This window comes from Eriocheir sinensis, unplaced genomic scaffold (assembly GCF_024679095.1).
Source record: "Eriocheir sinensis breed Jianghai 21 unplaced genomic scaffold, ASM2467909v1 Scaffold1461, whole genome shotgun sequence".
NCBI lineage: Eukaryota > Metazoa > Arthropoda > Malacostraca > Decapoda > Varunidae > Eriocheir > Eriocheir sinensis.
This window is the reverse complement of record NW_026110808.1, coordinates 15,307-35,738: the sequence shown is the minus strand read 5'-3', so window position 1 is coordinate 35,738 and position 20,432 is coordinate 15,307. Positions and strand designations below refer to the sequence as shown.

Sequence of the window (20,432 nt, the reverse complement as noted above, 5' to 3'; positions counted from 1 at the left end):
ATCAACACTCACGCAAACCATTTCATAATATATATCAACGCATTTGTTTATGCATCATCTATTTTTGGGGGTTTATATCATGGCAAAAATGTGGCCCGTCGCTGGTACACGGTAGAGCCACAAATTTGGCCTGTCGCTGCTACCGGGTTTAAAGAAAGGCGTGTCAGTGGAAGCGACAAACAATGAAACTCTAATGTAAGTAAGTTACGGCACATGTACAGTATTTTTTTATCCAGTTTCCCTTATCCAGTTCTTCCCTTAAGTTGTGGCTGCCATTAATATTACTATAATTTACAAAATGAATTGCTTAATCTTCCTATTGATAAAAAAAAAGGGGGTTTATATTGAATGTGTTGGAGTTCTAATTTCCACGTACAATTTTTTTTTCCAGGCAAAAAACAAGAGAGTTAAGTGTAAGAGTGCTGGGTTGTAGTTTTCAATCCTTGGTAACAGAATAAATTTAATAGAATACTATATGAATTTGTGAAAAATGGTAGTTTCTGATTACTAAATACTTGATGCTCACTCAATGTTCGTTATTTTTCTATGGTATATTGTAAACACGGCCAATTGCTTTTCATCAGTTTTTAGTGCCCTGTTCTCTGCAGTAAACGTATCTGAAAGAATAAATTTTAATTTGAGGTTTATGTGTATGATACATCAGTCTTAACCACTTAAATGTGGTTATGCTTTACCATAATTTGATCATTACCTTGAAAGTCTTGTTATGACACACTTGCCATATTTTCCGTGTTACTGCTAAATACAATAACACAAATTGTCCCTAATGTTTGTCAGAGAGGCCTCAGAATTACCCTAAAAACTCCGCGCTTCTCGCGCTCCAACCACCCAGCATTTTGAGCTGGGCTAAGACACCATCGCTTCTCACATCAACTATTTCTAAAGGTCAAAGAGGGGATCAATCTGGTTTTCATTTGTGTTTTTTAAGGTTCATGGCACAGAAGGGTCAAACTACCACCAGGGTCGTAAATCTACCCTGGAAGGCCTACAGCTCCTACAGCCATGTCAAATATGTGAATTTGGGCGACGAAATGTTTTAAAATACGCCCAATAGCCCCAATGTTTCAAGGTCCTAAATACGCCCCTGGTCTCCAATCATTTACATTCTGCAGCAGTGTTGCCTCTCTGTTTGCTACCGATATTTTCATCCTGACTGCGAGTGGAGGATTCATGATATAAAAAAAAATGTCTGTTCAGAGAATGAGGTAGGTTCAAGGTGCGGCAGATTCCTGAATTCCAATTTGTGCGTCGCTGCCAGTTAGACCGCCAATTATCCGATTAGCACCGTCTCCCTACTTACCCACCCACAACCCACCTGTTTATCTCTCTCTCCCTCTCGACCCGGGGGAGGGACCTGAGGGGACACGCCGACCACCACCACCACCACCACCAAAACGTGGCAATATGGGAAAAAATCGTTGCCACATGTCATAGAATTTATACAAATCGTTGTTATAATCCTAAACATCGACACTCATTGTACTATGTAGCTTCCTTTACTATATACAGAATATATAAAATATCACAAATAGCACAGGGATGGGAAATAAGAGAAAGACGCATGTACGAAGGTTGATTTGGCAGGATGGCTAGAGGTAAGCGACGATACCAGCTCCACCCTGAACCGACTTCATGCTCTGAACAGACTATAACTGCATGCCTCCTCCCTTCCGCGGCCTCACACGACTTTAAACTCTTGCTCACCCCTATCCGAGCCAAATCCCTTATGCAAGTGTTAACCAGCATTTTCATTCCTTCGTCCCTCTCTTTGATAATGTCTGGAACAGCCTTCCTTGGTCTATATTCCCTCCTGTCTGTGACTTGAACTCCTTCCTATGCCGAAAAATGAGCACGTTTGCTTACTCGGACTTATTGTAGGAATTGATCTTTTTTACAAATAATGTTTATATCGCTCCTATTTTAACACTCGCCAGGCTTCAACCACCATTACTTTTTCGAACCGTTTCCATCGGCGAAGTATCCATGCACTTACCATGCACTTTGAATTGGATGATGAAAAAATCCCATCGCGATAGGAAACAAACATGTATGCATATGGTAAGGTACTAGTATTAAATAATTTGACCGTCGACACCAACTAAAATGATCAACAATTTTCATTTTTTATAGATAAGTGGCTTGCTGCTTGCGGAGTGATCGCCGACCCCTGCCAGAACGGCGGGTTTTATGGAAAAGGCTGCGCTTGTGTGTGTCCCTCGGGCACCTCAGGGGCCAACTGTCAGACAGTGACAGGAGACTACTACGGTGACTGGCAGCCCCTTTGCACACCTTGTCTCTGGAGCTCTCAGAATACTTGTTATCTTTGTTCCTCTGTAGTGAGGCAGCACCTTACGATAGCTTGGCTCTTGGGATAAAAGAGGATAACAGTTCAACCTTCAATTACAGTGTAGTCCAAGAATCCCTCATTAAATCATATCTATAGCTCAGCGAACCTTTTTGAAAAATTGGAATGATTCAGTGACTATATAATCGTTCTTTTTCTAGTGGATTATGCAAAATCCGGCTGTTTCGGCATAACTGTTGACACCAAACCTCGTCTTCCACAGACGAGTTGACGAATCCCTGCACTGAGAAAGTAACTCAGGAAGGCCTCCTCACCTCGCCGGGCTATCCAAGCAACTACCCAAACAGTGAGTGAAAGATTTACATAGATTTACATAGAAAATCAGACCAGACAGACCCCATGGTCCAGACTAGGTGGCCTGTCCCTAAACCTAAGTGCTTCTACATTAGTCAGATGGCTCCTAAACGTTGCATTTCATTTCTAGTTGATATTAAATTGAAGGAAGTGACGGTCGAGCTTGTTTTTAAAGGAGTCAAACGTGTTGCACTGAACCACTGAAGGTGGGAGCTTGTTCCATTCTCGCACTACAACGTTGGTGAAGAAAAGAAGAAAAGAGAGAGAGAGAGAGAGAGAGAGAGAGAGAGATTTGTTTGTGTGTGTGTGTGTCTTGTACAGAAGCCAGACACAGTGTGGGTGGGCGGGCTCCCTTTGTGTGGTGTTCTCTGTTCACCCTCTGTTTCGTTCTCCCTGCCCCGGCAGTCCAGTGCGTCAAGTGGATTGTAGCTCCCGTGTGCCACGTGCCGCGAGTGACCTTCTCAGACTTTAACCTGTACGGAAAGAATCCCTACTGCGGCTCGACTACAGAGACATGCTGCTACTTTGATGGCCTGGAGATCAGAACCGACAACTTGTACAACGGTGCGGTGTGAGTATACAAAGACCCTGCTCGCTCTGGCTTTTTTTTTTTTTTTTTTTACGTGTACGCCTGTAGCGCCGGTAGGCTCTCTTGAGGGGCCTGGATGGAAGTCGGCTCCAGCTCGTCATGGCGCAGGGCAAGTTTTTATAGTGGCGCCATCTTCTCTTGGCTCATGCTGCCCCCCGGAACTCGTTCTTGATTCACTTGGACGGTTTCCTCTAGAGTCCGGGTTGATGGGTGGTCTTCAGGACAGAATGTGGGTAGTTTTAAGCCACTCGGCGGTGACTGAAAAATCCCAGGTGGTAGCGTGGGGACTCGAGCCCTCGTCGTCCTTCACGCGGTGAATGTGGGCCCAGCACGCTACTCAGCCACCGCCTACCTGCCCCGTGACGCCAAGCAAGGCTGCCACTGTTACTCTTACAAGGCGTATTCACTTCTAATTATTACGTAACAAGTTTAGTTTGTGATATTCCTTTGTGCCACTAAACTTGCACGATGGTGACCGTGACCACTCAAGTTCTTCCAATCCTCGGCAGGTATTGTGGCACGGACATCACTGCAGGCCAGACCTTCACCGGAACCGGTCAAGAGATGATTTTATACTTCAGGGCGATAAGTAATAATCTTCGCAGGGGATGGTCTGCCCAACTCACCTTTGTGCCGCAACCGGGATGCACGTAAGTGACAAAAAAGAGTGATGGGAGAGTCTCAGGACCAGTGAAGAGTAGAACCACATTTTTGCATTGTACCTTCATCAGCCTGTGTTTTTTAAAAGGAGACAGCTCAAGGGCACAAAATAAGGAAACAATAATAAAAAAAGCCAGTTACTCGCTGCTCCCAATTTATTCGTAGATCGCAAATATTTTATGTCCTAATGATTCCTTTATTTTTTTTTCTTCAGAACCACCACTACAGAAACCTCCACCACCACCACAGCAACAACAACCACCACTACAGAACCCACCACCACCACTACAGAACCCACCACCACCACCACAGAACCCACCACCACCACCACCACCACAGCAACAACCACCACTACAGAACCCACCACCACCACTACAGAACCCACCACCACCACCACCACAGCAACAACCACCACTACAGAACCCACCACCACCACTACAGAACCCACCACCACCACCACAGAACCCACCACCACCACAACAGCAACAACCACCACTACAGAACCCACCACCACCACTACAGAACCCACCACCACCACTACAGAACCCACCACCACCATTACAGAACCCACCACCACCACTACAGAACCCACCACCACCACTACAGAACCCACCACCACCACTACAGAACCCACCACCACCACACCCCCACCACTACAGATCCCACCACCACCACTACAGAACCCACCACCACCACTACAGAACCCACCACCACCACTACAGAACCCACCACCACCACAGGAACCACCACCACTACAGAACCCACCACCACCACCACCACACCACCACCACTACAGAACCCACCACCACCACTACAGAACCCACCACCACCACCACCCCCACCACAACACAACCCACCACCACCACTACATCACCCACCACCACCACCACCACCACTACAAAACCCACCACCAGAACCACCACCACTACAGAACCCACCACCACCACTACAGAACCCACCACCACCACTACAGAACCCACCACCAGAACCACCACTACAAAACCCACCACCAGAACCACCACTAAAAAACCCAAAACCAGAACCACCACTACAAAACCCACCACCAGAACCCACCACCACCACTACAAAACCCACCACCACCACAACAAAAACCACCACCACCACCACTACAGAACACCACCACCACACACCACCACTACAGAACCCACCACCACCACTAAACCACCACCACCAGCCACCACCACCAAGATGTTTAATTCAGGCATTCAACAGGTGTTCTACTGGTCCTCCCCAGGCTTCAGGATTACCAACTACCGAATAACTTTAACTGCGCACTGCGAGGAGTTTCGGTATGTGCCTTACTTTTTTGGCCGTGGTGGGTGAGGCAAGTAATAGCTCATTCCAGCGTCACAAAGCGTCCATGATATTGCGAGACATGATATTCTATACCAGAGGAGAAGAAAGCCGAGTTAGTGCACTGCTTAAGGTCATTGTTCTGTCTGCCATTCCTATTCGCTTGCGTTTCCATTTTATTGTTCAAATCAAGAATTACTGTTATAAAACGCCTTGACGCTGAGTATATCTAAGTAGTCAGGGCATACACTATATATCTGTCGCATTTCCTGAAAGCTGAGAAGATGGCGCCACTATAAACACTTGCCTGCGCCATGACGGGCTGGGGTCGACTACAATCCAGGCCCCTCAAGAGAGCCTACCGGCGCTATAGGCGTACACGTAAAAAAAAAAAAAAAGACTTTCAAGTAGGAAAGTGCATTTTACGCACACACACACACACACACACACACACACACACACACACACACACACACACACACACACACACAGCTAAAGTTATATATCCTCGAAACACGCCACTAACAATCTGACTCAGGCAATATCACAGTGTCCACGATAATAATTCCACTCGACGAAGTAGTGGAGTGATAAAAGGTGCGCCCAAGAGGTCAGGGTTTATGAAATTAATAAACTGCTCCATTATTTTTGTAGCAAACCCGCATACAGGCAAACAGGTCAGGGCTTATAGAAGTGTTCCTTCGCTTGTTCAGACGACATCCATGTTGAGGCTGAAACTGGAGAGGTTCACGCTGCAGGGAGCGCTGAGAAGATGTGTGGATGGCGTCGAGTTAACATTCCTGTACAATCGAACGACAACGTGAGTAGCGTGTGTGGTTTGTTGCTTGAGTGACTAAAGGTGTGAGTGTGCATGCTTAAGACATAGAGTAACAGGTGATGCCTTACACAGCGGAAAAGTTGGAAAGTTTCGTTTAGTCGGCGCAACATCTGTGGTCATATGCCGGAGAGGGACAGGAGGGGGAAGGAATTATAGGAGAAGGCAACATCTGTGGTCATATGCCGGAGAGAGAGAGAGGGGAGGGAAGGAATTATAGGAGAAGGCAACATCTGCGGTCATATGCCGGAGAGAGACAGGAGGGGGAAGGAATTATAGGAGAAGGCAACATCTGTGGTCATATGCCGGAGAGACAGGAGGGGGAAGGAATTTTAGGAGAAGGGAACATCTGTGGTCATATGCCGGAGAGAGACAGGAGGGGGAAGGATTATAGGAGAAGGGAACAGACCCCAGGAGACGGGACACAACCCCCAATTAATACCTGGTATCCATTCACTGCTGGGTGGACAGGGGTGTAGGATATCGGAAAAACCGCCCCAATTTTTCCACTCCGCCCGGGAATCGAACCCGGGCTCTCTCGATTGTGAGCCGAGTGTGCTAACCACTGCACCACGAAGCTCCCCCCTTATACAGCAGCAGGTAAGGGTAGGTGTCAAGGGATGGTCCGCTTGTTTAATGGGTAGTTGTTGTATTAGTGTTAATGACTGGGGTGGGTGGAATGGGTGGGCGTTTTGTCCCTCGTCACGGAGAGTTATGGTGTTATGGCGAGGATTATAAATGGATGAAGGGCTTTAATAAGGGGGATATTCATAAGGTGTTGTTGGTAAGAGAACCGGGTAGGACACGAAGTAATGGGTTTAAACTGGATAAATTCAGATTCAACAGGGACATAGGCAAAAATTGGTTTACTAACGGGTGGTGTATGAGTGGAATAGGCTTAGCAGTCATGTGGTGAGTGCCAATACAATTGTCACATTCAAAAATAGATTAGATAAATTCATGGACAGCGATATTAGGTGGGGTTAGATACACGGGAGCTAAGGTTCAAAGGAGCTGCCTTGTACAGGCCTACCGGCCTCTTGCAGACTCCTATGTTCTTATGTTCTTATATTAAGGAGGAAGAACGGAGTGGGTCTCTATACTTAATTCACATGTTTGGTTGACAACGAGAGATGGGAACGATGCCCAACGTTACCAGATTACCGTACGCATAACATTGTATTTTCCTGTTTCTGGGGTGGGTTTCATCATAGTGGTCTCCCAGACGTGGTGACGCCACGCGCAGTTGGGAGAATTTCTTGGGCGTGTTTCATCACCGCGCAACAAGCACTTCCAAGTAGGGGTGGGGGCGGTCTTGGGAGAAACCATCGTTGCCAATCTTCCGCGTCGCTTTGACGTCTAATATGTCTTCAATTAACCTAAATTACACTTCTTATGTATAATTATGGAATTATAAATATAAACAATTGATATTTAGTTGAAATACAGCGATAGTATCTTCATTGTAAGGAATATGTTCACGTATTTTTGTTCCGTCTGCATCTTCAACGGCACCACGGTGTAAACAAACATTTAGTGAGTCGTGAGTAGACCCTGGCCACCTCGCCACCATGGCCTGCAGCTACTGTGCATCAAATAACACTTGCACATTGATGCTGTGGTAGTTCTTGCGGTTGACGTACACTTCTTCGTGGTCATGTGGGGCCACTATTCTTACGTGGGTGCCATCAACAGCACCCACCACACCGAAAACCAGCAATTTCGGCAAACTCCGCCTTCATTCTCTGCCGCCCCCGGTTTAAAGGAAGCCATTGAACCGCCTCATATTCTCTTATGTCACGAGAACATCCACGGTCTGGGTGATGATTCTGCTGACTGTGGCCAGAAACTCCAAAGTCATCTGCGCTGCACTGCTGCATTTTCCCGGTGGCGAGGTATCGCAGAGTCAACGCCACTTTCAGCTCCGCTGTGACCGCACTCCTCTCAGTCCTGTTGCCGTGGCTTGGTAGCTTTCGTGATACCTGCCCAATGTTTCTCGCACACCTGGGACTCCTTGAGCACACTTCCAAGGACTTGGGAACTTTGATGAAACCCACCCCCATAAATATTGCAAAAAAAAAGAGCAACAATAATTACCGCTTTTAGCGATAATTATAAATGCATATCGTTATCTTTGTGGGTACGATAGTTTTTGGTCAGAAATCGGCAAAAACAATACGCCAAGTACGACAATCTGGTAACGTTGACGATGCCACTACAGACGACGCTGGGTAGGCGGTGGCTGAGTGGTAGCGTGCTGGGCCCACATTCACCGCGTGATGGACGACGCGAGTTCGAATCCCCACGCTACCACCTGGGATTTTTCAGTCACCGCCTAGTGGCTTAAGACAACCCACATGCTGTCCTGAAGACCACCCACCAACCCGGACTCTAGAGGAAACCGTCCAAGTGAATCAAGAACGAGTTCCAGGGGGCAGCATGAGCCAAGAGAAGATGGCGCCACTATAAACACTTGCCTGCGCTACTATGGGCTGGGGCCGAACACCATCCAGGCCCCTCAAGCGAGCCTACTGGCGCTATTGGCGTAGACGTAAAAAAAATATATATATATATATATATATATATATATATATATATATATATATATATATATATATATATATATATAACCTTGTTCTTAATTTAATCACCAGGTTGTGTGGGTCTCAATCAGGGAAAGTCTTTACATCGCCATCTTTCAATTTCAACGCGAGATTCTTCACCGACCCCACGAAGACCTATCAGGGCTACAACATCTCCTTCACGCCTGCAACCACGAGTTGTCACCAGGTAAGGAACGTTGTGGATTTATCTGAGCTTCTCCGGCAATACACAACTGTGCTGCTTGCTAAGTTGTCATTTTTTATTTTATTTTAAGACATTTCGTCGCCCAAGTTCACATATTTGACAAGGCTTTCGTATGAGTCAGGGCATTTCCAGGAGTAGTTTTATGACCCTGGTGGTAGTTTGACCCTTCCCCAGTAGCATGAGCCTAAAGAACCACTCATTAGAACCCGACTGCCACCTTCTTTGACCTTTAGAAAGAGTTGATGTGAGAAGTGAAACTGTTTTAAAATACCACCCTATTACACTGGGCAAATTTTCCGTGGATCTTCAGTCAAACCACGATTTCCGCTGGCGTGGTTCTCATATTTCCGTGGTTTTCTGACGTGTCCACGATCTTCCAAAGCTACGGTAGATTTCACCGAAGGAAAACGGTATTAATCACCATCATCATCATCAACAATAACACGAAACAAATGAGAACCACGCCAGCGGAAATCGTGGTTTGACTGAAGATCCACGGAAAACTTGACCAGTGTAATAGTAGCCCCTTAAGGAACATTGTGGATTTATCTGAGCTTCGCTACTTCGGCAATATACAACTCTGCTGCTTGCTAAGTTGAGATTCTCGCCAGATGGACATATTGACAGTAGATGTATTATATTATCCATTGTATATATTTTTTGTGTTTAATAATAGTAAGATAAATTGTGGAACATAGTTTGTATTTGATTTCGACCCATCGTACAAGCACATACGAGAGCTGCTTATAATCCCTGCTCGATACACCCTCAAGCCTGGTATCATAATCACTATGGTATCCATCCACAGATAATCACGGCAGCTGTTGGTCAGACTGGCACAATAACTTCCCCTCCAGCAGAAAAATACTGCGAATACCGAATCCAGGTAAAAACTGATGTAACACAAGAAAGGTATTAGTGTGTGTCTCTCTCCACAACACTGCCACTCCTGCGGGGGTGTCGACAAGAGATTTGTTTGGTCATGTCATCTATTTTCATCAAACCTTAACCCGTCCGCTGCGATTGGCACGAATTTGGCCTTCACTGGTAGCCTGGTAACACATACTCCCAGGTCTTTCTCTGCCTCTGTGGTGGATAGTGGAGTGTTTCCCATGTAATATTAGTGTGCTGGATGTCCCTTCACTGGTAGCCTGGTAACACATACTCCCAGGTCTTTCTCTGCCTCTTTGGTGGATAGTGGAGTGTTTCCCATATGGTATTGGTGTGCTGGATATCCCTTCAATGGTAGCCTGGTAACATACACTCCCAGGTCTTTCTCTGCCTCAGTGGTGGACAGTGGAGTGTTTCCCATGTGGTATTGGTATGCTGGATATCCCTTCACTGGTAGCCTGGTAACATACACTCCCAGGTCTTTCTCTGCCTCTGTGGTGGATAGTGGAGTGTTTCCTATGTGGTATTGGTGTGCTGGATATCCCTTCACTGGTAGCCTGGTAACATACACTCCCAGGTCTTTCTCTGCCTCTGTGGTGGATAGTGGAGTGTTTCCCATGTGGTATTGGTGTGCTGGATATCCCCTCCCAAGATGCAGGACCTTATATTTTTCTTCATTGAATTGTAGCAGCCAGTTTTTGTTCCATTCCTGTAGCTTGGTGATGTTTTCTGGTAGGAAATCCGCATTCAAGGGGTTAAAACAATCACCACCAACTCCACAAAAGGTTACATTATACTTGAGTCCTCCACACGTAGCTACCATGCGCTTGCTTCCTCCAACACTCCAGTGATTTATAACATTATCACTTGCTCATCCCCCCTTCAAACACCCATTTTTCTTCGAGCAGGTCGCCAATGAAACATCAGAGGCCCGTTCCATATCTACCTCTAAGCTAACGCAACTCTCTTTTTTTTTGTCCAAAGGCTCCTTCTGGAAGTCGCGTGAAGGTCACCGAAGTTACATCAAGGATTCTATCGACAACGAACTGTGAAACTGACTGGCTTCTGCTGAACGGGAGGAGTGAGAGGATGTACCCGTCAGGCACCAGCTTAATTATCTGCGGCTATAAGGTACTGTCTTCACCTCTGACATCCCAGACCAATGAGATGTACGCAGCTTATCAAGGCACCAGCAGCAGCAGCCGCGGTGTCACTATCAAGTATACCGTCATCTAAGTCAAACGTTCCTGGATTTTCTCGCCAATCACGACTCCAATGTATCTATACGGGCACGAATTTCATTTTCTTTACAACAAAGGAGACAGCTCAAGGGCACACAAAAAAGGAAACAATAATGAAAAAAAAAGAGCCCGCTTCTCGCTGCTCCTAAAAAAATGAATCAAAAGAGGTGGCCGAAAGAGAGGTCAATTTCGGGAGGAGAATTCATTAGTACACCTGCAACCCTTTCAGTTTGCCTCTTGCCCACGATGTTTCTTTGTTTAAAATCATATCACTGGTAAGCCAAGTCAGCTGATATAACTTAAACGAGGAACAGATATCAAGGCTGGTATTACAAGACACTTTCCCTTCTCACATCAAGATATTTCTAAAGGTCAAAAGGGGATATCAATCAGGCTCTAATGAGTGTTTTTTAGGCTCAGGGTACAGAAGATGGGTCAAACTACCACCAGGGTCATAAAACTAGAACCGGAAATGACCACAACTTCTAGGAAAGCCTTGTCAAATGTGTGTTCTTGGGCAGCGAAATGTCTTATAATCCGAGCCTAAGCATCCTTTTAGTGTTCTACAATAGCCGCCCCAAGAAAATAAATCTATGCAGCAGTTTCATGTATCATTCCTACCCCCCCCCCCCCCTCTCTCTCTCTCTCTCTCTCTCTCTCTAGTTAAGCACAGAAATTTACTGATCACGTGGGTGCCGGCTACGTCGTTTTTTCCGTATTGTCTGCAAAGTTTGTTTTTATAGCAAGGGAGGAAGCTCAAGAAAAAAAAGCCCTCTAGAACCTGCTCAAATGACAACAACAACAACAACAAAAACAACAACAACAACAACAATAACAACAATAACAATAACGCTACAACCAGAAGACGAACATGAAAAAAAAAGAAAAATAAACAAGAAGAAAAAGAAAAAAAAGAGGAAATGGAGGACAAAGAACAAAAAAGTAGAAACAAAAGCAAAAAAAACAAAACAAAAAAACAAGAACCATCTATATGGTGGAGAAGATGAGGAACAACAAGAAAGAAATGAAGGATACGAAGAACAACGGATAAAGAAGAACAAAAAACAAGAACGGAGAAAGATAAGGACAACAACAACTTGAGATTCAGAGGGAAAATAACGAGAGGTCAGGAGAGAGGTCAACTTCGAAAGGAGAGATGTCTCGATACCCTCCTCTTCAAAGAGCTAAAGTTGTAGGCAGGAGGAAATACAGGCGAGGGAAGGCTGTTCCAGAGATTACCAGCGGAAGAGATGAAAAAACAAAGATGGGAATTTGACAGCATAGGGACGAGGAGATAGGAGGAGACAGACTGGGTACAGATTACAAGAGTCAGACAGGGGTGTGTCCTGTCCCCAGACTTCTTTTCTCTATACGATCAACGAGTGACAGAAGAATTGGAAAATATGGATGGAATTTTAATTGGAGGTAGAAATGTTAACAATATAAAGTATGCAGACGACACTGTACTTTTGGCTGACTCAGAGGAGAAACTACAAGCACTGGTGAACAGGATACAGGAGAGTTGTGAGAGAAAACGGCTAAAAATCAATGGCAGTAAAACAGAGGTTATGTTGGTTACAAAGAAAAAGCAAATTTCGAGTGGGAATACGTATTGGTGAAAGGCTTATTGAGCAAGTATAAAAATTTCATTACCTTGGGAGCATGATTAGTGAAGACGGAGGAAGTGAGAAGGAAATAGGCAGGAGAATATGTATAGCAAAGACGGCATTCAGAAATATGAGGAAACTGCTGAATAATTTGAGTATGAATATGGAGATGCGATTGAGATTATTAAAATGTTTTGTGTGGTCAACTTTACTATATGGTTGCGAAACATGGACAATTATAGCAAATACAAAGAAAAAGATAGACGCGGCGGAAATGTGTTTTTAAGGAGAATGTTGAGAATTCCCTGGACAGACAGTGTGACAAACCAGGAAGTTCTGCGAAGAGCAGCAGTAGATAAGCAATTAACGAAAAGTATAAGAAGCCGACAACTAAAGTTTCTGGGTCATGTGCTAAGAAGGAGAGGACTAGAAAGTGACTGCTTGCCTGGAAGAGTGGAAGGAAGAGGAGCAAGAGGACGTCAAAGAATTAAATTTATGGATAGCCTGCCACAAGACATGGATGGAAGACTCAGTGTGGCAGAAGTTGTGAGGATGGCTGATGATAGGGAGAGATGAAGGTCCGTGATCGCCGACGGGGGGGGGGGGGGATAATAATGAATAAATAAATGTTACGGGAAAATAATAGGAATATGTATGTTAGTATTACGACTACGAATGTATGTGTGTGTGTGTGTGTGTGTGTGTGTGTGTGTGTGTGTGTGTGGAGTTGAGAGCTCAGTGGCACCGAGTGACCGAGTTATTTCCACTTTGGTTTTGTTTTGAGTTAATGGTAGGACATAAGGTTTGCTCTGAGTGAAAAAAAAAGTAAGGCGTTAAATGATGGGCTCATAAAATTGTGTGTAGAGTGCTGCGATGTCAAGCTGTCAAGTGGCGGGTGACAGGAATACGAGATGGGATGGCTCTGGCAGAGAGAGAGAGAGAGAGCACGAAAGTCGTAAGTGTGCCTTCTCTCCTTCTTGCCTCTCAAATTTACTTGATTTTAGGTGTAAGGTGCAGTCAAAGTGATTGGAGGACCATATAATTATACTGTAGAGGCACCAAGTGAGCTTGTCTGGTGACAGTGGTGAGTATGTAGTAATTGATTCTGTATTATGACGGGGGGAGTGGCAGGCGACGCGAGACGCGTATGGGACCTGTAAGGTCGACCTTTGCCGTTATATTACCACCTTTAATGACCGTTTTGTGCTTGACAGTGGACAGTGTAGAGTGGCTGAGTGACTATTGTATGTTCAGCACCTGAACAATGGAGCTGCTGAGTTGAATAAGAGCAGGTGATCTATTTTGAGAAACATTCGTTGACGACGTAGGCTCACGTAGCCTATTCATGTTATCCGTATAATATTTTCTGACCACAAATTTCAAATTTCTGAAAATTATGATGGATAGACTTCATTTTCTGTTTATGTAATACTTTTTTTCTATAGCGTGTGTCATTCCTTGAATTCACGCAGGCTTGGGATTTGTGTCTTTCCATTCTTTACATATTTCCTCCCTGGTCACAAAACGCCAGAAAACGCTTCACGTACGTACTTTATGTGGTGTAGGAAAGTCATTACTGACTCGGCTGATGCCCCGGATAATTCAGTTAATCAGGTAGGTAAATAATGAAATAATGATTAAGAATAATTACTGCAAGACACGTTAGGTGAAGAATCAGCAGCCAAGTCTAATCTATAGCAATAAGTGACCCAGGTTTTCTCATGAGTTTGGATGTGCTCACCTCAGTTCTAAGTTTCACTAAACCCTTGCCAGAAAAGCTGCAGGAGTCACAACAAGAACTGATGGGTGCTCTTGGGAGTGTACAGAGCTGCATAGATGCATTTCAGTCCTATCGTGATGGAAATAAATTCAACCAACTTTTTGCCCAAGCTGAGGAAAGGTACGGAAGCCAGAAGCCTTGAACAATCAGTGGTCATCAGAAACATAATTAAGGCAAACCCTCCAACAGCAAATGGCATGGTCCTCCCTTCTCCTTTGTTGTTTTACTTGCAATAATAAACTATATCAATCAATCATCAATTATAGGAGTACTATCGAAGAGCTATTTTTCTCCCATTTTCGGACACTGCTATAGCACAACTCAGGGAAAGGTTTGCATCTGCTGAACACATTAGGAGTTTTTGTTGGGAAATCAAAGTATCGTTAGTTTTATGGGTGGGACATTTTTTTGCCTGAAATCGGGAAAAATGAGCAGCTGAGTACGACACTTTGGCAACGATGCGAGCACGTTGCCATATTGTCGTACTCAGAACATCGCATTTTCCTATTTCTGACCCATAACAATTGCAGATAAACATCGATAATTAACCATCTGAACTCTAATTGTGAATGTATATCGTTATCAGTGTAGGGTCGACAGTTTTGGGCCTCAAGCAGAAGAAAATGTTATACCCAGTCAATAGTTGTGGGGAAACCGAAAAATACGATGCTCTGAGTACGATAATCTGGGAACGCTGGTCATAACGCGCTTTAAAAGTGGCTATTGTTGGGGCAGTTACCACACTCATTGTCATCAGGGTTGTGTGGGCTGCCGGGTGCTCCGGTAAGGGCGATTAGGCGAGGTGTGGCACTGTTACGTAAGACAAGAAAGCGCTGAAAACTCACTTATCCACTAAATCCTACGACTTAACAAATATGAGGATTGAGGACACCTTTAGGTGCTAATATTACTGTTATAATGTTAGTGGCCCTGTGGAGCGCTGGGCCTGAAACCTCATCAACGGTAAACTTGCAATCGAGCTTCAAGGGTTCATGGCGCGGGTTCGTGGCAACGCTGACGTGCTTACCTAGCGAAGACAGAGTCGGACTGGGGTGCTGAAGGGGGCCGTGCCATCTAGTGGCTGGAGGGGCCCGGGCCCATGTAAGCTAAAATATCAAAATATTCAAATAATACACATTGGCATGGGTTAAGTCCAGGGGCCCATGTGTCATGCCCCGGTCGATTTCCTTTTTATATTTCCTCTTATTTCCCAACACGTCCTCTGCGTGTATCGAAAAACGCGAGAAATTAATGAAGACAAGGTGTGGGTATTCGCCGGCTGCCTGGGATTGAACCCGCGACCAGCGTGACGGGAGAGCCACTCCTTACCGAGTCGGCCAAAGAGGTACCCCCCTGGGTAAGTGGGTTATGGGAGGCTCGTTCATCAGGCATAGTTGCCGCACTACACATGTACCTTGGGGGGCCCATGTGCCATTGACAATTAACTTAGCATATAAGTTGTGATCAATATTGAAAATTTAATTAATTAAAATATGTGGGTCCTGCAGAGCGCTTCGGCAGAAGTGGGACCAGATAAATAAGAAACACGAGTAAGTACATTGGCACACGGGCACATAGGCCAGTCCGACCCTGAGTGAAGATGCTTACCCAGTGAAAGTATAAGAGGCAAGGGAGTCATAAGGGCCTGGTGCCTCTTCTCTGTTTCTGTTCAGCCTCAAACTGGTCATATCTATTCTTAACCCGGTGTTTCTTAAAGGTCCCTCTAAACGAGAAAAATGAGAAAAAATCATCACGCGCGCAAGCCATTTCATAATATATATCAACGCATTTGTGATCAGTTTATGCTTCATCTATTTTGGGGGGTTATGTCATGGCAAAAATTTGGCCCGTTGCTGGTACACGGTAAAGCCACAAATTTGGCCCGTCGCTGCTACCGGGTTAAACATATTCACACTAGTGCTGGTGATTACATGCTCAGTAAGGCTGTTCCACTTGTTAGTAATCCTCAGGGTTGGCATTAACCCCCCCCCCAAAAAAAAATAATAATAAATAAAAAACAGCCAGCCAGGCAGGGAACTCCCAGGCACAGGTGGGCAGCACAAGTCAGAAAACATACACTACACAAAATGCTTGCTTGCACCCCCGACTCCCAGTGGCACCAAGCAACACCTGCCATTATTATTTTATCAGAATATTGGTAAACATTAGAAAAAAAATTCATTTCATATGTTACACTCCCATTGAAAATTATGTTTTTCTACACATACATGTTTTCAAGAGAGAAATAGGTTGTCTTGAAATGTATAGATTTTTAAAATCCTGTATCATGTATATGAGAGAGAGAGAGAGAGAGAGAGAGAGAGAGAGAGAGAGAGTCTAACCAAGATAGCCAGCCAGACAGAGCACAAGATATGTACAACATATGCACACCTAAAAAGTAAACTTTCATGTGTTATATAATAAATTAGCTTGCGTGAGTCCCCCATCCAGTACATTGTCCCGTCCACCAGGCTCAGCCCAGCAATAGGTCTGGCTTGGCCCGCTCAGGCATCACACATATCAGGCTGCTTTCACCATTGAGTTCATTGTATGCTGCACATCATGGTATTACATGTATATCCATAAGATGTTTATTTCAAGGATTATGAGTGCTTGAAGAACAGCAATTTGTTAATTTTCCCCCCTCTGAGTGAGCCCTTGTGGTCAAAACACCCACCCTTCAGGGGTTCAAGATCATGTGGGATGTGCTCACTACTCCAGGTCCATAACTCGTAGAGAATGAACTCCAACACTAAAGCCCTGAACTAGGATATTTAGATGAATTGTATGTTTTTAATCAGTTTCTCATATTCCAACTTTGCCCTGAGAGTCAGTTTTTTACTTAGTTTTGTACTTAGTTTTTAACCCGTCCGCTGCGATTGGCACGGATTTGGGTTTCACTGGTAGCCTGGTAACGTCTAGTCCCAGGTCCACCTTTACCCTCCTCCTCGCCTCACCCAGTGTCCTGTGGCTGAGAAGTGTGTATTTACCCACAGGGAGTGCTCGTGGGGGTAACACGCTCGCACATCATACCCTGGAGATGGACTGAGGGTGCTGGCCTGCTGCTGTCAATGATGCCATCAGGGGAGTCTAAACCCTTGTACCCCCTCAAGATAAGCCCAGATTGATTTTCCTGTTGGCGTGAAAGATTTGCTCTCTCTCTCTCTCTCTCTCTCTCTCTCTCTCTCTCTCTCTCTCTCTCTCTCTCTCTCTCTCTCTCTCTCTCTCTCTATATATATATATATATATATATATATATATATTAAAACAAAAAATCCACTAAATCAATGATCATGATGCATGTGAATGTGCATCATGATCAGTGTGCATGAGTGAGCAGATGCAGCCCACTAGTGATGAGGGTGGAGGGAGTACAGGTAACTCTCGATTTACGCGAGTATTGTGTCCTTGAAGAGGTCATTGCGTAAATCAAAAACAATGTAGTATATCAAACAAGAGGTAGGTTTGTATTGCCTACTGTATCACTCTGACTCCTCTCCCTCTCATGGTTCCTCCTCTGGCTGTCCTTCGCCTCGTGGTAGCCCAGGCCCTCCTTGGCCCATTTCACCAAGGCATTTATCTCTCCTCATGTATAAATCCAGGATCAATTCATTTCCAAACTGCATACACTCACATTTGCACACAGTTCATGATCCACTGAAGCCTGTGGATTTGACTCAAACATGGGACCTTCAAGATGAAGCTTAGGACCTTGAAGATTAGCTTGGGACCCCCATACAAAGTGCCACAAGGTTTAGTATGGTGCGGCGACTATGCCTGATGAACGAGCCCCCCATAACCCACTTAGCCAGGGGGGTAGCTTTTTGGCCGACTCGGTAGGGAGTGGCTCTCCTGTCGCGCTGGTCGCGGGTTCAGTCCCAGGCAGCCGGGAATACCCTCTCCTTGCCGTGATTAATTTCTCGTGTGTTTCGAGATACAGGCAGAGGGCGTGTAGGGCCGAGAGAGTAATAGAAAAAGAGATAGAAAATCTCTTCATTAAATTAGGACCTCTTAGGAAATACTAATTAAGTCCTTGATATTATTATCATTTTTATGAGAATTTTCCTTTTCGCTTTTCTTGTTCTTGTGTTTTTTTATTTAAACATTAACATTAGTAATGGCTTGCTCCATCTATCTTGGGGCTCCATTCATTCTCACACCCCGGTAGCTCAGTTGTTAGAGCGTCTGGCTCACAACCATAAGGACCGGGGTTCGACTCCCCAGCCGGGTGAAGATAAGTTGGGTTTATCTTCTTTCACGTGTAGCCCCTGTTCACCTAGCAGTGAGTAGGTACGCGACGTCAGGCAAGGAGTTGTGACCTCGTTGTCGCGGTGTGTTGTGTGTGAGTGGTCTCAGTCCACCCAAAGATCGGTACTATGAGCTCTGTTCTCTTCCGTAGGGGAACGGCTGGCTGTCTGACCCGCAGCAGACCAAGAGCTGGTCACCCAGCAGACCAGCAGCAAACACCAGAAAATGAGAAAAATTGTCCCTCAATGCTTGAAGGACGGTTACTCTGGGCTGCTCCACGTGGCTGCTCCATCTGCCGGGGCCGACGATGCAAGTCTCCCTTTCAGGTTGGTGAGCCTCTGCCTGTCTTGCCCCCCCTCATGAGAATGATGCAAAGAAAACAGTGCCTCTATATTGGCTCGGGTGTCTACAGCCATGTGATACCAGTGTTGTAAATATTTTCAGCTGAGAGAAAAAAAGATGGTTCAAGCTACAACAACAACAAAAGGTGACAAATAAACATTATATATATATATCACTAGTTACACGGTAAAGATGATGTGCCAGCTACTGGAGTGCCCCCCACACATGCCTCCTCAGCTTGACTGGTGGTGGGCTTTGTTCAAGGAGCCTCGAGTTAGTGAAAACAAAGTAGGCCGCATACACCATAGCAGCATGCATGTTTTAAAGTGTCTGATCTTACTAAACTCTCAGTGTTCTGTACTCATGATTTCCCCGTGACAACTCATCTTGGGTAGGCGGTGGCTGAGTGGTAACATGCTGGGCTCACATTCACCGCGTGATGGACGACGCCGGCTCGAAACCCCACGCTACCACCTGGGATTTTTCAGTCACCGCCGAGTGGCTTAAAACTACCCACGTGCTGTTCTGAAGACCACCCATCAACCCGGACTCTAGAGGAAACCGTCCAAGTGAATCAAGAACGAGTTCCGGGGAGCAGCATGAGCCAAGAGAAGATGGCGCCACTATAAACACTTGCCTGCGCCATGCGGGCTGGGGCCGACCACCATCCAGGCCCCTCAAGCAAGCCTACCGGCGCCATAAGCGTAGACATGTAAAAAAACAACAACTATGAATTCTTTTGCATTGCCAAAGTTTCTCCGTAAAAAAATGTCCTCACAAACTTGAATCATATATTCCACAAATACCAAAAAATTGATCATTTGAATAAAAAGTCATATTAGATAAAAAAAAAAAAAGGATTTAAATCAAATAAATCTATTTTTTTTATTTCTCCAAACCTGTAAGATGCACTGTGGGCATATCTGCATTATTATATACACGGTTATTTCAGGTCTTGAGGGAGCTCAGAGCCTGTATCCGTGGGATAAAGTCCTTTTTTTATTTTATTTTTGTTTTTTTTAATTTTTAAATTTTTTTTTTATAATCATGTCTACGCCTATAGCGCCGGTAGGCTCTCTTGAGGGGCCTGGATGGTGTTCGGCCCCAGCCCGTCATGGCGCAGGCAAGTGTTTATAGTGGCACCATCTTCTCTTGGGTCATGCTGCCCCCCGGAACTCGTTCTTGATTCACATGGACGGTTTCCTCTAGAGTCCGGGTTGATGGGTGGTCTTCAGGACAGCATGTGGGTAGTTTTAAGCCACTCGGCGGTGACTGAAAAATCCCAGGTGGTAGCATGGGGATTCGAACCCTCGTCGTCCATCACGCTGTGAATGTGGCCCCACACGCTACCACTCAGCACCACTTCACCCATGTAGTGCAAGAACTTTGATATCTTCCTTCTCTTGCAGAATTCACCACAACCAAGTGTTACCAAGT

General features: G+C 45.2%; 2 protein-coding genes across 2 annotated transcripts in view; both read left to right on the top strand.

Moving 5' to 3' along the window:
- Nucleotides 1-5,363, top strand: part of LOC126990142 (protein SpAN-like) — a 39,598-nt gene extending 34,235 nt beyond the window's left edge. The window contains exons 7-12 of the mRNA XM_050848704.1: nucleotides 2,152-2,286; nucleotides 2,589-2,672; nucleotides 3,086-3,251; nucleotides 3,779-3,919; nucleotides 4,144-4,566; nucleotides 5,348-5,363. Coding sequence (XP_050704661.1) covers nucleotides 2,152-2,286; nucleotides 2,589-2,672; nucleotides 3,086-3,251; nucleotides 3,779-3,919; nucleotides 4,144-4,566; nucleotides 5,348-5,363 — 965 coding nt within the window. The remainder of the gene's footprint in view (nucleotides 1-2,151; nucleotides 2,287-2,588; nucleotides 2,673-3,085; nucleotides 3,252-3,778; nucleotides 3,920-4,143; nucleotides 4,567-5,347) is intronic.
- LOC126990143 (cubilin-like) lies at nucleotides 5,211-11,620 on the top strand. Its single transcript, XM_050848705.1, has 5 exons — nucleotides 5,211-5,239; nucleotides 5,957-6,063; nucleotides 8,733-8,868; nucleotides 9,695-9,772; nucleotides 10,762-11,620. Exons 2-5 carry the CDS (start codon nucleotides 5,966-5,968, stop codon nucleotides 11,011-11,013), a joined length of 564 nt encoding a protein of 187 aa, XP_050704662.1. The 5' UTR covers nucleotides 5,211-5,239; nucleotides 5,957-5,965; the 3' UTR covers nucleotides 11,014-11,620.
- The last annotated feature ends 8,812 nt before the right edge of the window (nucleotides 11,621-20,432 follow it).

Coding starts and splice junctions, on each gene's coding strand:
- LOC126990143 (XM_050848705.1), top strand. CDS start 5,966: ATGTTGAGGCTGAAACTGGAGAGGTTCACGCTGCAGGGAGCGCTGAGA. Junction 8,869..9,694: donor CAACCACGAGTTGTCACCAG/GTAAGGAACGTT, acceptor ATCCATCCACAG/ATAATCACGGCAGCTGTTGG. Junction 9,773..10,761: donor ACTGCGAATACCGAATCCAG/GTAAAAACTGAT, acceptor TTTTGTCCAAAG/GCTCCTTCTGGAAGTCGCGT.